The 17,629-nt window shown below is 39.1% G+C and overlaps 1 protein-coding gene across 2 annotated transcripts in view; it reads right to left on the reverse strand.

Moving 5' to 3' along the window:
* Window positions 1-4,335: 4,335 nt before the first annotated feature.
* The window catches only part of LOC134840310 (ubiquitin-conjugating enzyme E2 A), a 311,529-nt gene continuing 298,235 nt past the window's right edge, over window positions 4,336-17,629 (reverse strand). Inside the window, exons 2-5 of one of the 2 annotated variants that reach the window (XM_063856069.1) lie at window positions 9,731-9,779; window positions 9,489-9,569; window positions 5,474-5,678; window positions 4,336-5,278 (exon numbers count right to left, since the gene is read on the reverse strand). In XM_063856069.1, the coding sequence (XP_063712139.1) occupies window positions 4,940-5,278; window positions 5,474-5,678; window positions 9,489-9,569; window positions 9,731-9,774 (669 nt within the window). In that variant the 5' untranslated portion in view covers window positions 9,775-9,779 and the 3' untranslated portion in view covers window positions 4,336-4,939. Of the gene's footprint in view, window positions 5,279-5,473; window positions 5,679-9,488; window positions 9,570-9,730; window positions 9,782-17,629 lie in introns of both variants that reach the window. The other variant, XM_063856070.1, reaches the window with a different exon arrangement.

The raw sequence follows: 17,629 nt of genomic DNA on the forward strand, positions 1-17,629 counted from the left end.
TCAAGTTAGAGGACCTGGTGCCTGGGGGAGGTAAAATGTAGGTAGAGGTACAGGTAGGGCAATAGTAGTCAGGGTGGTGTTGGTTAAGGTGGGTAAGACCACTACATTTAAGGTAAATGTAACCACAGATGTGGCACCAGACACTGGGCTGGGTGCGTTTGATGCGGAAAGAGCAAGGGGAGCAAAAGTAAGGCCCTGGACCAGGGTTTGGATTAATGTCGGAGCGGAGTAGTAGTATAAGGATGAGCAGACGGAGCAGCCTGGCCGGCTTCAGACGCTCCGTAACCGAAAACCCGGAGACTTCTGAGCTTCTCCCGACCCAATGGGAGGGGGGGGGCTTGACGCCATTTGCATCTTGGTGGGGCCCAAGATGTCGGATCCACCACTGGAAGGCGGCGTCGTCTGGATCCAAGTCCTAGGATGCACCCGTTCTATTATTAAGTTGCGCTATTGTTTCTTCAAAGTGGTTGGCTTCAAAGAATTAAAAAATAGGTGGTGCATAATATGTGGACTAGTTTTAGAGTTTGCGCATAATCTTGAATATTCACAGCAGAATTGAGCAAGAGCACACCGTGAAGTTCCGCGAAAGCTGCTTTCCTACAAGGCTGTTTCCGGAGTTTTAGAGCCCATCAGTTTAGAAGGATATCTGATAACGTCGTTTTTCGCCTATTCAGGGTGCAGTTTTTACTGCAACTTTGTATTGATCAGGTGTAAGATGATCATCTTCATCAAAGGGTTTTTTTAAAGTTTTCATAGTACTTTTCGGCTAAGTCTTGGTTTCATAAACCTCGACATTTGACTAAGTTTATATACATGGTAGTCTCGCTGTTGGGTTGATGAGAGCCAGATAGGAACTACTTGCTCCAAAAGTTCGAAGTGTTCCTTTAACGACAGCATTTAGTTTCACCATGAAGGTGTTCAATTGAGATCATGTTTAGATTGCCATTAACAATTTTCACAAGTTCTGAATAGTTCTGTATTGAGGGTGCACCGACAGTAGCTGTATAATTCAGAAAACTACGCCGATTGGACTTGTAAGTAATGCTTAGATACTGTTTTTTTTGCTGCATTACCAGCTTTTTTCAAAAAAAATATTGCTTTTTGTCAGTTTACATATCACCGAGGTAATGTGTTCAGTCCATGTAATGAAGTCATCGAAATTCACTCTCTATATTCTGGGTTTTTGCAAGTTGGGTTGTGGATTGCTGCTGACAATACCTCGCTTTCATCCTTTTTCTTGCTTGTTAGGGGTTATGATGATCGCTCAAGATTTGCCCGAGTCTTCGATTCATTCAAGCCAACTGAATAAGGGGCAATGTTGCTAACTTGATGTTACTGGTTTTGATATGAAAGGGGCATTAATGACAAGTAAACAGTCAGAAGGATCAGTTTTGAAGGATATGTGATATTTTCGTTTTTCGCCTCTTCAGTGTGTAGTTATTATTTCGACTTCGTATTGATCAGGTGTAAGATGATCATCTTCATCAAAGGATTTTTCAGGTTTCCGTAGTGTTTTTCTTTAAGTCTTCTTTTCATGAATATCGACATTGGATTAAGTTTATATGTGTGGTAGTCGCGCTATTGGGTTGATGATAACCAGAACGAAACTACTTGCTCAAAAATTCAAAGTTTTCCTTCAACGGCAGCATTTTAGTTTCACCATGAAGGCGTTCAAACTGAGGTCATGTTTAAGCTGCCATTTAAAATTGTCACAAGTTCCGTGTTTTGGCGGAATAGATATTTCTAACGATACTCACTTAGTGAGTGTGCACAGACAGTGGCTGTATAATTCAGAAAACTACGCCGAATGGCCTTGTAAGTTATGCTTAGTTAGTTTTTTGCTACATCACCAGCTTTTTTCAGTAATTTAGCTTAGTTACTGTTTTATGCAGCGTTTTCCAGTAAATTATTGTCTTTTTGCAGTTTATTTATCACTGAGGTCAATGTAATGAAGTTGTCGAAATTCAATCTCTATATTCTGGGTTTTTGCAAACTTGGTTGTGGATTGCTGCCGACAATACCTCGGTTTCAACCTTTTTTCTTGATACGGGTTATGATGATCGCGCCAAGCCAACTGAATAGATCAATTAGGTAAAGTTATCTCCTTATCAATTTTTGTGGTGCAAGGTCCGGTTGTTGTAATACAAATATCTTTTTTATATGTTGCTTATTAGATGTTATTGAATAAGGGCCAATGTTGCTCATTTGATGTTCCTGAATTTGACATGGAAGGGTCATTAATGACATGTAAATAGTTATAGGGATGGGCGACAAGATACGTCGTCAAAAAACCTTGTTCCTTTCGTCACAATTTTGTTTTTTCATTCATAAATTCAGCATAAGTTGCCCTGCTTTGAAGGTATGATGTTGTCCATCTTTTTGTGCTCTTAGGTAAAAGACAATTTCTAGAGCGTGCAGCAGGATACCGTGATCCACTGTGTCGAACGCTGCAGTTAGATCCAAAGAAACTGAGAGCGTCCTTTGCGGAGGACATGGTTGTTCTTTCGGTAGCTTCGTTTAGCCTAACAGGTTTGATTTTGAGTAGTAGTTTTGTTTCTGACAATGAGAAAAGTTTCGACAAAAAGGTCGCGAGACAAAGCCGCCGTGTTTTGTAAGGTGCAGGAAAGGTTCACCTGTCCACCAAAGCGCATTAGAGCGCTCTCGTTATTTTATTTTCAGATCGGGCAGCTGCACAGAACGATGGTAGTGGACGAGACTCACAGACCGCATTTGAGTTCACGATGATAGGGTTTAATCGTGGCCAATCTTCTGCAGCCGGTTACAATTCTAAGTGCTGTTTTTTTTTCAGTTTCTAGACGCTGTTTTTCTCAATTGCTAGGCCAAAAACCTTAAGTTGGATAATGATGTTTCTTTTGCAGGAGTTTGTACGAGATTAAGCCTTGATGTGAGCCATGGTGTGCATACATGCACGTTGAGGCACTCGAATATAGGTATACATAATCACGGGTTTCATCCTCTTCACTCGAGCGTTGCGGTACTAAATGGTAACAAATTAACAACTTGGTTATTAATGTCTTCTTGGTGGCGTTGGTTCCTCAAATGCATTCAACAAGTATGCCATGTCACCTTCTTCAAGCGACTGCACGAACCGACTCCTTGGATAATTTTTCCGCTACCTTCACGCCGGTAAAGCAAGCACCAAACAAAACTGAGTTAAAAAAATGTTCCGACTGCTGAAAATGGCGAGGAACTTTGTATTCGGGTGTGTTTTTAGTTTTTTCTTTTAGACGAAAAAATCAAGTACCAAATATAATCATCAGAATGGTGTCGAGCGATGTATCAAATAAAGCCCTTTCACTCGTGATTTGAACATTAAACTCAGAGGCAAAGCGCAGCTTCGCAACATTTGCGATGCAAAAAGCGCATTGCGCTAACAAAATAGTGTATGAAGTCAAAAAACAATTTATAAAAATTTTCACTAAATTTGAAAGTTTTCACGACCCATTCAATTTCGAACCCATAATCCCTAACGGATTTATTTATCCCTCAAAATTAGGCAAAATAAAATGACTAAGTCGATATAAAAAACTGAAACTGTTTGAATAATTTCAAGAAAAAGAAGAAAAAAGCTCAAAAATACAGACATGGTAACTTTACAAATTTGTGAGAAGTTTAAGTTATAGCATAAACTGTTTAAATTGGAAAAAAACATGCTTTGAAAAGTAAACCAATAAAACCCTACCATATAAAAGAAGGTCGTTTAAAAAACTGAAAATTAACCGACAGAAACTAGGACGAAAACCAGGAACAAACTTTGTTTGTTAATTTTTTGGAAACAACTCATGTCGATTATGCCTGATTTCCTAACATTCTACGCGTTTTTATAGTTCTCTCATCACATCACGCACAAGTAACGACACTAATTTGAGACAAAACTTGTTTTTGATTTTAAAGAATATCGTCGGAACATTGTGCTACAGTGGTTCTATTTACCTATTGAAACTAAATTGAACTGAAAAAGAAATGAGGACAAAATGAGAATAAGTAAATTTGAACGAGAATATCTGCAAGACTTTTTTTTTTAAAAATGGAAAATTTTTCTTTTTTAAAAAAAGAAAAAAAACGGAAACCGCAAGACCTAATTAAGTGTCTTCATTTCACTCATTGCCACTTTACAAGCTTTGTTCACTGAAATGAGAAAGGTTTACGACACCTCTAATTCTGGCCTGGACTATTTCTACATAGTTATTAGGCATATATTAGGTAGATTAATCATTGCTATGTCATAGAATCTCTACTTGAATAATATAATTTTAAATTTTCTTGAGGCTTCGGAAACGGTAAACCTCGCCCTTGTTCTTTGAAAAAGCATGATTAGAAGAGATAGATAATCGTGGTAAATTAATTTCTATTCAACTAAAAACGTAATAAAATGTTATATGTGATACTTATAATACAACGCAGAACCCAAACGCAATTTCTGGAATCTATAACTCGGCTATAAGCGCATGAATTAGTAACAGCGTGCAGCTTTCCAGAAACTTCACATATAGAGCAATTATTATTTTTGGAAGAAACCGAAACTTCATTAAAAACGCGATAAGTAACCTCTGTCAACTACTTCGATATAAAGTTTAATTAACTTGTTACACTGCGAGCCAGTTTCAGCCAAAACACAAACAAACATCCATTTTACGGACAGTTCGAAGATAAAATCGGACCATCCATCAATTTTTAAAAAATCTCAAAAAACTGCCAGGTTGTTTCAGCACTTTTCAAGTCGAATAACCACCATATTAGCACATTCGCCCATCTTAAAATACAAACTGCATTGAAGCTTTGTGACAGTTGTTTTTGTTTTCTGATGAATTTTAATTTAACGACCCAAATCTATGTATTTGTCATTAATTGATTAGCTAACGCATTAATTAGTTGTTTTCTGACTATTTAAATTCAGAAGAGAACGCATTGTCAAATTTCAATTCTGTCCTGGGTTTGCAGTTGCTTGGGCCGTTGTTCCTGTAGCTTCCATGCTCTGAGTTGCTTGGTTCGCATTGGTTGCTGCGTCGGCTGCTGCCATAGCGACGGTTGCTGCCGCCGCGGCTTCAGGGCCGGAGACGGCGGCTGTAGCGGAGGCGGTTGAGCTCGGGGCTGCCTTACCGCTGGTTGCCGGCTCTGCGAGGCCGAGGTCTTCAGATATCCACGACTCCTCGACAATCTGGTTGACTCGCTTTTCATACTCTCGGCGATTCTCCGAGTACAGTTGAGCTGCGAGGCTGTTTGCGGGACTGTTGGGATTAGGTTCATCCAGTAAGGACTTAAACACACACAGTTCACTGATTAAAACACATCAAAGAGTTTATCAAAATAGATTCTCCGTTGCATCAAAAATTTGCAGCTTGTAAAATGGAGACTAATCCCCATAAAAATTTAACACAAAGTTAAAATTTAGAATCTCTTTGACGAAGATGAGAAATACTGAGAAAACAGTTACAAAGACCCAATTGAATACCTGTATAGAAGTGAGTATGGACGATACATCGTACGTGGGACTCCATCTGTTCTGCAAAATATCCAGACAGATACCTCCATCTGCGTACACGTTAGGATGGAACATCTTCGTCTTGAACTTGACAGTGGGCGGCTTGTTGGGATACTCTTCTGTGAACTCCAAGGTCAGCCGGAAGGTTCCATCTTCAAAGGGGGTGTCCATAGGTCTGCGAGCAGAATTTTCAATAAACATAACTATTAGACAGCTGGAAACATTTTACAATAAAACCAAAAAAGTACTTAATTTTGAAGCATTTTGCAAGAAAATATATCAAGTCTTAAGGTCATAGAATTTCAAAGATCTTTTACGATAGAACTTCCAAAATAAAATAAAACTAACCAAAATTTAAAACAAATTATTCCTCCGAGAAATATAAAGAAGAAAACTGCTTTTGAGAAAAAATTTCACCCTTCACTCACTTTTGTTGGAAAGAGTAACTTACTATCCAGAAAAAAAATATATCACATCTCAAAGCTGTTTGAAATTCAAAAAACTTTGTGAATGACACATTTGATTAAAAAAAACTATCCAATCTACTGAAACTAGACTAACAGCTTTTTATTCATCTAGAATCCTAGAAACATAGCCAAATGAAAGTTGGAAAACAGTAGAGAACGCTAGGAAACAGAAGAAGAAAAGCAATGTTTTTTTTTGAAATAATTATCATCTTTTCAAAGGTTCGAATTTCAAAGTAAACAAGACTGCTCGTATCAGGGCGAAGCCCTCAACGTTCCGACTGCCTTTTAAGGTCTCTGGAGCAGTACTTACATGATAAACTTGAATGCAAAATAAAAAATTTTGAAAATATCCCCCAATAGTCATATTAAGCACAAAGTTATAGATTTTGCTTCTTTTAACCATTAATTATCGCAAATAAGCTTCCTTGAACCAATTTGGAACAATTTCTTAGACGGATTAGATCTGCCAACGCGTTAATAGCGCGAAATAGATCGCGCGTTAATTGTCCCGAATTGGCCAAAATGGTAACCTTTAAAGCCCCATAACTTTTTTAAAAAAATGATCACAGGTGAAATATCTTTTCAAACTTCAGCTCAGAACAACAAAAGCTTTCGAATGATATAGAAAAATTCCATCAAAAATGGCTAGTTAAAAAGTCAAAATTTGTCTGAAGAAAAAAAAACCCACCCCGAGCACAAATATTCCGTTACGAAAGTCGGAACAAAAATATATGGCCTTCAAGCTCCTTAACTTTCAAGAACAAGATAAAACTGACACTTTTTATAAATTAACTCAAATTGAGAAAAGTGGATCAAATATAAAAACCAAAATCCACTTGCAAAATTCGAAGTCAATCACATTTTTCGTGACCTTAACACTTTCACTGTTCGATAATAGAATTTGCCGTCCTTTAAACAAAGAAAATCAACTGAACTGAAAAATAAAGTAAAATTCGAAAAACAAAAGATCAAATTTGAGCCTGGACAAAGTTTATGAATTATCCTGAAAACCACAAAAAAAATCATCACGACCTTTATAATAGTCTGAACTACGTTCATCGACTCTTAAAGGATAAGAAAAAAACTCAGTCAAAAAATCTCAAAACAATTATCTTGCAATAAAACAACCGCCACATCCAGCATGAAAAATTGGGGATAATAAAACACCCCATCCGTTGCTTACTAGAAAGTGCATTCGAAAAGAAAGATAAAAACTTTTTAGAAGAAAAATAAAAAAAAACATTTGCCTCACAAAATAACTTCCAAGCACTTTTAGAAAACAAAAAAACACAGGCGAAGCTGAGCTTCGCACCACTTCCGATACAAAAATGAATTAGACTTCAGATATCTGAAAATTAAAAGTTCACCTCACCCTCAAAACACAAACACTCAAAAAAACATTTTTTGATGGTCAGATGAAACAATATGAGGCTACTAAGCCGATATAAAATAGGCCGAAACCTATTGGGCCTAAAAAAAAGTCAGAAAGAAAATTCTAAAAATTTTTTAGTTAAATAAAAAATTATCAAGTCCCCCTCAGCCTCAGAGCACAGACACGCACACACAAAACTTTTTTCGCTCGTCGAAAGACGCACTATGAGGCCAATAAGCGATAAAACATAGAGGCGACTAAGTCATTTTAAAACGCTGAAACCAATTCAGCCAGAAAAGACAAAACAATGGAAAATAACGAAATCCAGAAGGTCTAATTACAATCAATGTAAAAATTTTGATTCGGCCATATTTTTAAAATGGTAAAACAATTACAGCAACAGCAAAAATTCTTTACAGCAAAAATAAACTATTCTTAGATCTGGCAACTGAGCCGACAAAACATCAGCAGACAAATGTCGATTTTTTGAACCGGAATATTTACCGCTTGAACAAAAACAGGTCGCGGTCAGATTCGAAACCTGATTATTTGCCGCCCCAGGCATATTCGTTACCCCAAAATATATAGAAAAATTCCATCAAAAATGGCTAGTTAAAAAGTCAAAATTTGTCTGAAGAAAAAAAAACCCACCCCGAGCACAAATATTCCGTTACGAAAGTCGGAACAAAAATATATGGCCTTCAAGCTCCTTAACTTTCAAGAACAAGATAAAACTGACACTTTTTATAAATTAACTCAAATTGAGAAAAGTGGATCAAATATAAAAACCAAAATCCACTTGCAAAATTCGAAGTCAATCACATTTTTCGTGACCTTAACACTTTCACTGTTCGATAATAGAATTTGCCGTCCTTTAAACAAAGAAAATCAACTGAACTGAAAAATAAAGTAAAATTCGAAAAACAAAAGATCAAATTTGAGCCTGGACAAAGTTTATGAATTATCCTGAAAACCACAAAAAAAATCATCACGACCTTTATAATAGTCTGAACTACGTTCATCGACTCTTAAAGGATAAGAAAAAAACTCAGTCAAAAAATCTCAAAACAATTATCTTGCAATAAAACAACCGCCACATCCAGCATGAAAAATTGGGGATAATAAAACACCCCATCCGTTGCTTACTAGAAAGTGCATTCGAAAAGAAAGATAAAAACTTTTTAGAAGAAAAATAAAAAAAAACATTTGCCTCACAAAATAACTTCCAAGCACTTTTAGAAAACAAAAAAACACAGGCGAAGCTGAGCTTCGCACCACTTCCGATACAAAAATGAATTAGACTTCAGATATCTGAAAATTAAAAGTTCACCTCACCCTCAAAACACAAACACTCAAAAAAACATTTTTTGATGGTCAGATGAAACAATATGAGGCTACTAAGCCGATATAAAATAGGCCGAAACCTATTGGGCCTAAAAAAAAGTCAGAAAGAAAATTCTAAAAATTTTTTAGTTAAATAAAAAATTATCAAGTCCCCCTCAGCCTCAGAGCACAGACACGCACACACAAAACTTTTTTCGCTCGTCGAAAGACGCACTATGAGGCCAATAAGCGATAAAACATAGAGGCGACTAAGTCATTTTAAAACGCTGAAACCAATTCAGCCAGAAAAGACAAAACAATGGAAAATAACGAAATCCAGAAGGTCTAATTACAATCAATGTAAAAATTTTGATTCGGCCATATTTTTAAAATGGTAAAACAATTACAGCAACAGCAAAAATTCTTTACAGCAAAAATAAACTATTCTTAGATCTGGCAACTGAGCCGACAAAACATCAGCAGACAAATGTCGATTTTTTGAACCGGAATATTTACCGCTTGAACAAAAACAGGTCGCGGTCAGATTCGAAACCTGATTATTTGCCGCCCCAGGCATATTCGTTACCCCAAAATTCTAGTAACCGATTGCAATAGCCTTGCTTATCGCAAGGGTAGTCGAAAAACTCGTGCACACAAAAAACTGGAAAAAAAACATTCTAACAAAAACAAGTATCAATTCAACAGCCCTAGAGCAGCTCCTATACGTACAACTCGACTAATAATGGAGATCTTAAAATTGAAGATCCTGTGAACATAGTTATTTACGGGAAAATAGTCTAGTATGAACAAATGAAAAAATTACCCAAAAATGACAGCGTTCCAGACCATAATGTTATGCTCTGTAGGTGCACCACTGATTCCATGTGGAGGATCTTCTTGGAGTCTGAAATAATTCCAATATAACCTGACTAGCAAAGGCAATTATTTAAATCTATTTTATTGCATCTATATTGATATTCCAAATTATAGAAAAAAAATCATTAAACAATCAAGCCAATGGCCAATTAGCATAGTCATTACATGTGTGCAACTTTTATATACTACCTTTTAAAGTCTCTCATTAGTCGACGTCTTGCGGGGGTTGACATTTGGCCTGAAAAATCAAGCAGCTGCTGCTACTACTACAAAAAGATTTCATTCCTTATATAGGGCGGCAGAAATATAAGTATGAGCATTAAGATCTACAGGTTAAACAGCGACAATTGATAAAAAAGGTACATGAGTTTTCAGGGTTGAAATCTGATATCGATAAGTTTAAAAAGAGTTATACAAAAAAATCGTATCACTTAAATAAACAATTAATTAACCTCAAAAATCTTGTTGAAATTAAATCTTGTTGAAATTCATCGTGCACAAATAGGCGAAGCTGAGCTTAGCGCCCCCTGCAATATAACTCAAAACTTAGAAAACGGAAAACTCATAACTAAGGCAAATGCCACTAAATCAAAAAAAATCTTCAATAAAAAACTATATCTACAAAAATTTAAGTCAAGTCAAGTTTTTATGACCATTAGGCAGTGCCTCTTGTGGTCATTTCAAATTTTTTTTCCTATCTCCGTTTAAATTGGAAAAAAACATGCTTTGAAAAGTAAACCAATAAAACCCTACCATATAAAAGAAGGTCGTTTAAAAAACTGAAAATTAACCGACAGAAACTAGGACGAAAACCAGGAACAAACTTTGTTTGTTAATTTTTTGGAAACAACTCATGTCGATTATGCCTGATTTCCTAACATTCTACGCGTTTTTATAGTTCTCTCATCACATCACGCACAAGTAACGACACTAATTTGAGACAAAACTTGTTTTTGATTTTTAAGAATATCGTCGGAACATTGTGCTACAGTGATTCTATTTACCTATTGAAACTAAATTGAACTGAAAAAGAAATGAGGACAAAATGAGAATAAGTAAATTTGAACGAGAATATCTGCAAGACTTTTTTTTTAAAAAAAGGAAAATTTTTCTTTTTAAAAAAAAAGAAAAAAAACGGAAACCGCAAGACCTAATTAAGTGTCTTCATTTCACTCATTGCCACTTTACAAGCTTTGTTCACTGAAATGAGAAAGGTTTACGACACCTCTAATTCTGGCCTGGACTATTTCTACATAGTTATTAGGCATATATTAGGTAGATTAATCATTGCTATGTCATAGAATCTCTACTTGAATAATATAATTTTAAATTTTCTTGAGGCTTCGGAAACGGTAAACCTCGCCCTTGTTCTTTGAAAAAGCATGATTAGAAGAGATAGATAATCGTGCTAAATTAATTTCTATTCAACTAAAAACGTAATAAAATGTTATATGTGATACTTATAATACAACGCAGAACCCAAACGCAATTTCTGGAATCTATAACTCGGCTATAAGCGCATGAATTAGTGGGTAAGATGTCTAGAGGCAATACCAAAGCGAGGGAATCGATACTAGAGGAGGAACTGGCGAAAAGAACGTGAGCTTGAGCCTGCACAACTCCTTTTGTTTGAACCGGGAATCTAGGGTGAAGGCACTACCCAACCAGGCAAAGAGGTTGCAGGAGCAAAGAGAATGGATGCGATCCTATGAACAGCTGAAGGCTTGGGAGGAAATCGTGATTAGCTCCGATGATGAAGAAGAACTGTTGAGACAGTTTGCCGTATCAAGTACTTCAGGGTGTGGCACCTCCAAGGCAAAGAGTGCGAGATGAGTGGATGGTTTGAATGGATCTTGAGTCTTGAGAGGGAAGGGGGGCGTGAGTGTGGATCCGGGTGAAACCTGGGTTCACAGAAAAAGAAATTTTAACGAATCAAATATTGTTATTAATATACTATATTTACTATATAAATCAAAATGCTGCATGACAATTTCCTGATTGAATGGGACAAAAGAAATTTTAAATGATTGGCTTAAAAAGCAAGAATTCAAGGGTGCAGGTGTGTGCAGATTTTGATTGCTGGGGGGCTTGAGTGTGGATCCGGGTGAAACCTGGGTTCACAGAAAAAGAAATTTTAACGAATCAAATATTGTTATTAATATACTATATTTACTATATAAATCAAAATGCTGCATGACAATTTCCTGATTGAATGGGACAAAAGAAATTTTAAATTATTGGCTTAAAAAGCAAGAATTCAAGGGTGCAGGTGTGTGCAGATTTTGATTGCTGTTTAGCGCTAGTGTGAAAATTTTACATGGCCGTGAATTTTGGGGTGTAGATAAACTTGAGTCTGCTGCGAAATTCTGTAAATGACCACTGGCACTGTACCTTGAGCAACACTTGATTTTCTGGGACTCACTGGCAGACGACAGCACGCGATGAGGACATCGATCTCGAGTCCGGGGAGTATGTGCCAGTCGGTCATATTTGGAAGTTTGACCTTGAGAGAAGCAAAAAAGACTTAATTTTGGCGTGAAATTTAATTTTTCAAAAATTCGAATGGAGCCTGTCATGCACGATTTTCTCGCGATAACTGAAAGTCAAAAAAGAGAAGTCAGAACAATCGAGTGACAATCGCGGGAAAGTTGCAAGATAAATCAGTAGGAAATAGCTATTCGCAATTTCCGTCACAGTAATAATCTAGAGTAGAGCTGTCCCATTTGAAACAGAAAGAAGCGTATTCCCACGAACTGGATTATTGTGACTTAACTAGAGTATTATTCTAAACTGGACTAGAGTGAACCTTCGGTGGAAACGTGGACAGCTTGAGTGTCCCAATGGTTCACGAGAAACTACAGTCTAGAGTACAAACTTGTTCTTGTTGTTAAAACTGACAAACATTAAACTCATTCTAGTTACATTATTTAATTCTCGAGTTAATTACCGACTGAAGTACTTCCCTTTCTTGAGCGTGCTACAATGTGAGTACTAATTTAAATTTCTAGAGTGTGTTTTATAATTGTTATGTTGAGGTAAGGCGAGTTTTAGGTTGATCCATCTGAAATGGATCAAAGTTCTACTGTCTAATAAAAAGTAACTTAACGGATTGTTCCAACCCGGTTTTTAGCGGCGTTCATGTATTTTGGGTATCTAGAGACCTAAGTATGAGGACGTTCTTAATTCTAGAGTGGGGGGATATTTTAGTAGTAGCCTTTAAGCTAAACCGGGTCGTAGTCTCATGTCACAAACGAACCAAATTGGCTCCGACTGATTTGAGGTAGAAAAACACAAGAGATAGTGTCCCTGACTCTTGAGCCAATAGTTATAGGGCCTATTTTTCTTAAGCCTCATGTGTGACTGCAGTAGACGAATGTTACATAGTGTTTTTATGGCGCTCCTGGGTGTTTACGACATCAAGACTACGGAGTCGAACCCACTTGAGACAGCTTCGGGCTGAATGCCCATTCTAGAGTACCGGCGGTGCGGTTCGACAGGAACGTGCAAACCTTCCGGTTGTACCGTGATAGCTTTTTAAGAAAACTCGAGAAAACTTCCTGGTACGCTCTCCGAACGAGGCTTAGCTAACCGAGTAAAGGGGGGCAACTAGGGGGACAAAAACACGAGCAAAAAGACAAAAAGCAAAACAAAAACAAAAAAAAAGAATAGAAAAAGGAACAAAGACCATAAAACGAAAAAAGACAGTGACTTTGACACCAGATTAGTTGGATCAAACCTTTATATTAATTAAATAGTATACCCATACTGTTTTACAAGTTCGATCGTTTCGATCAACCTAGTAATTTAACCCAGTAACCTTAATAAAGAGCCCGAGTGTGGGGCGTTGTCAAGGGTTTTCAGATAGCTTGGAACTTAGCTGAACCAATAGGAGACTTGGCTGGAAGAGGTGACCAGTCGAGTGGGAAAGTGGTTCACAAGGATCGAACCGGACCACTGGGAGACTTGACTGGAAAGGGTGACCAGTCGAGTGGGAAAGTGGTTCACAAGGATCGAAACGGACCACTAGGAGACTTGACTGGAAGAGGTGACCAGCCAAGTGGGAAAGTGTGCTGCTGTCAAGTGCAGAACAGAAACAACCAGCACAGGATCAGCACAAGAGGACGCACAGGGGTGTTCTCAAGTTGGGCAACGGGTATCGTTAGAATCCACATTACATTATAGGAGATAAGTGTAAAATGGATAAGCGGAGTCCCATTGTTTTGAGGAAGTTTTTGCACAAGCAGGCCTGGAAATAGGTCTACGGTTTTCTCTCGAGAGGTTTAGCACCCGGCGCTTAAGGGATTTTTCGGCTTAAGAGGGGGGCTAAAGAGGGGGAGGTTAGAAGGGGGGCTGGTTAAGTTAGAGGTTGGCGGTTATAAATTGTAAAAAGGGGAGACACATTAGAGTAACTAATTGTTCGGCATCGTCGACTTAGTTACATTAGATATTTACACGCGTTGGTTAAAGGAAGCGGATATCCAAAACTAGAATTAGGTTAAGGTTGGGACCCTGGTCGGATCGGTAGGCGGGAACGGACATAGACAGTTTTTTGTGATACCCCATAAGATCGCTAGCAGGGGGAAGAAAACGCGTGGCAATTAGGTACCAGACATTTTTTCGATAGAAGGTAGACATTTGTCACCTTTGGATTTTAGGTGGGCTCATCTTTCCGTTTTTATTACTTTTTCTAGCTTGGATTTTTGTTGCATTTTGGTGAGGATTTGTGTTTAGTTTTTATACGAACAGGTGATCACAAGACACCTGCGCACAGGTTTTGGTCTCAAGTTGCTTGGAACATTGAAAGAGAGGTAATTAAAAAGAAATAAGAAAAAGGGGGGTCAGCATTTGGCTTTTAAGAGAGGGTTTTTGGGAAAATTTTACTAGAGCTTGAGTGGTGGTACAAGGTACAGTGAATCAAGAAGTCCCCATAACGAAGAAGAAAGAGGTCCCGCCGCTCAGACACTTGTCAACAGACTTGGGACAGTGCCAAAGAAGTCCTGGGACATTGTTGGACCAGAACAGTCTTGATACAGTCTTGGGACAGTGGTCTTGGGACAGTGGTCTTGGGACAGTGGTCTTGGGACAGTGGTCTTGGGACAGTGGTCTTGGGACAGTGGTCTTGGGACAAGGGTCTTGGGACAGGGTGTTGGGACAGTGGTCTTGGGACAGTGGTCTTGGGACAAGGGTCTTGGGACAGGGTCTTGGGACAAGGGTCTTGGGACAGTGGTCTTGGGACAGTGGTCTTGGGACAAGGGTCTTGGGACAGGGTCTTGGGACAAGGGTCTTGGGACAGTGGTCTTGGGACAGTAGTCTTGGGACACTAGCCTTGGGATAGTAGTCTTGGGACAATAGTCTTGGGACACTAGCCTTGGGACAGTAGTCTTGGGACACTAGCCTTGGGACACTAGCCTTGGGACAGTAGTCTTGGGACACTAGCCTTGGGACAGTAGTCTTGGGACACTAGCCTTGGGACACTAGCCTTGGGACACTAGCCTTGGGACAGTAGTCTTGGGACACTAGTCTTGGGACACTAGCCTTGGGACAGTAGTCTTGGGACACTGGTCTTGGGACACTAGCCTTGGGACAGTAGCCTTGGGATAGGGTCTTGGGACACTGACGAAGTACTGGGACAATACCGAACAGTCTTGGGACAGTAGAAAGAAGACTGGGACGGTACAAAGAAGAGTAGGGACGGTAACTGGAAATCTTAGGACAGTATAAAAATTGAAGTAAAATTACAACAAGTTGTTTTAAGACAGAATTAAGACAGAACAAGACTAATTGGAACCCGGTACGGTTGGGACCACAAATAAAGAAAGTTACTCGAAGATTTTAGAGAACTGGAACAAGGTTTTTACCACGTTGTATATTTTCTTTTAAGAATTTGTTTCCACAAAATTTTTTATTCTTAGAATAGAATTGTGTATATAATAATATTGTAAATAAGAGCAATTGTAAATAGAAATAATGAGACGGAGTAGGGTACCGGTGCTTGAAAAAAGGTCAAGTGGATCAAACACGAAATATAACTCGTCGCTGCGTGGAACGACATCAAGGGGCCCAGGCAAAACAAAAAATAACTTTTCAGTTAGCATGGTCAGCACGAGGAGTGGCACCGAGAGCAAGACGCGAGAAGATGCGAGGGAAAAACAGGTGGAGCCTACAATCGAAATCGACCTAGAGACACCAGACCAGAGCGTAGATGAACTGGAGAAAAAGACGACGGAGTCAACTCCAATGCCCAATGCAGAAGAACCAAACCCGAAACCCATAGAGTTCTCACCAATAGACAATGTGGAAGATGCAATAGGCAACACCGAAGAAACGGTGAAAGAGGACTCTCAAGTAAAAAAGACATCTTTTACAGAAAGGTTGGCGATGATGGTCGGAATAAAAACGAAAGAAAACATGACTGAAGAACCAAAAGCTGAAAGAGCACGAACATTTGGGACAGTGAGCACGAAGACGACAGAAGCCAATCCAAGAGAGGAACAAAATAAAGCAGAAGCTACGGCCGAAGACAGACCGACGGCTGACCATGAAGAGGCTACTATTGAGCTAGGTGACTTGATGGCGAAACTGAATCAGATCGACAAAAAACTGAAGCACAGCGAAGAGGACAGAGAAGTGATAAGAAAAGAATTAAGATACAACAAACACGAGTATCTGGATAGTTATTTTAACCTGGCTAAGGCAACAGATGAGAGACTCAAGGAGATGTCAGATAAGGTAGAAACCACCAATGAAGAACGAGATAAGAACATCAAAAAAGATATGCAACAGTTGAACAACCGATATGATGATGTCAACAGCCAATTAGGTAGCCTGGAAAAGAGAATGGACACAATGAGCAAGAATCAGGCCGAAAGTTCATGTGCAATACAGACGAAATTGGATGCAATCTTGAGAAATTCTACCTCACAAGAAAGACCGGCAGCGGATCGCACGCAAGGCACCAGAGTTGACTTTGTGGAACCACAAAGGGGCTAACGGCAATCGACACCGTTGCCCTTAACCCGGGATACGGTGAGCATAGCACCAACAGCTGCTAAAACAATCATGAAGAATGGAACGTCAAGTACAACTACCGGCCCGGGGGACTCAACAGCTAACAGCAACGCAGGTCCGGATGCTATGACATGGGCAAGCACTTGGGAGATGATGAACAGGACTCTAGAGGCCTTCGCCACGAGGAACACTGACTCGAGCGATAGGAGGGACGGAAAATCAAGAAAAATTTTCAAGAAGCCAAAGGAATTCAAAGACGACTCCGATGGATGCATCGACACTTGATTGGAAGTGATGAGATTACACCTAGAGCAAGATAACTTAAATGATGAAAGACAAGCATGCACAGCCATACTCAGCAACTTAGAAGGCACGGCATTAAAATGCGTGGTCGCAAAGAAAGAAGAAGAACGCGACACCGCGGACAAGATCTTCGAGATATTGCTGAATCGATTCGGGTCAGGCATGAAGGGTCACCAAGCGATGATGCGATTTGAAAAGAGAAGGCAGAGAGACGACGAGTCAATAGATCGGTTCCTAGATGATCTCGAGAGCTTGAGAAGAAGGAGTGACCCAGAGGAGTCGACAAACAGAAGAAACTTTAGCATTGCCTCGAAGTTCATTGATGGGGTAAAAAGTGACGACTTAAGGACAATGTTAGCAACATACTACACATTGTCGAAAGACAGCGCACCAACCCCAGGAGAAATGAGACAGAAATCAAGGGAATACATGCTGATGAAGCCCAAGAAATACTCATATTCAGAAAACAGGAACACACAGGGGGGAGGCCAACCCCAGAGGTCATCATGGTACAAACCTAGAGATGATATGGACAAGCGCAGATCATGCGCGAACTGCGGGTCAGCGGACCACCACGTGGCTGACTGCACAACATACAAACAAGGCATGAAGAGCCTAGGATACGCACCGGATGAGGAGGACATGAGCCAGATGGAGGAACACGAGTACTATAATGGCTTAATCATCAAGATAGGCGCTAGATGCTTCTTCTCTAACCAGGAGGGGCACTTCAGAATGGATTGTCCCTTGTTCTGGGAAGCGGTCAAGGACCAGAGT

The sequence above is a fragment of the Symsagittifera roscoffensis genome, chromosome 2 (assembly GCF_963678635.1).
Source record: "Symsagittifera roscoffensis chromosome 2, txSymRosc1.1, whole genome shotgun sequence".
Taxonomy (NCBI): domain Eukaryota; kingdom Metazoa; phylum Xenacoelomorpha; order Acoela; family Convolutidae; genus Symsagittifera; species Symsagittifera roscoffensis.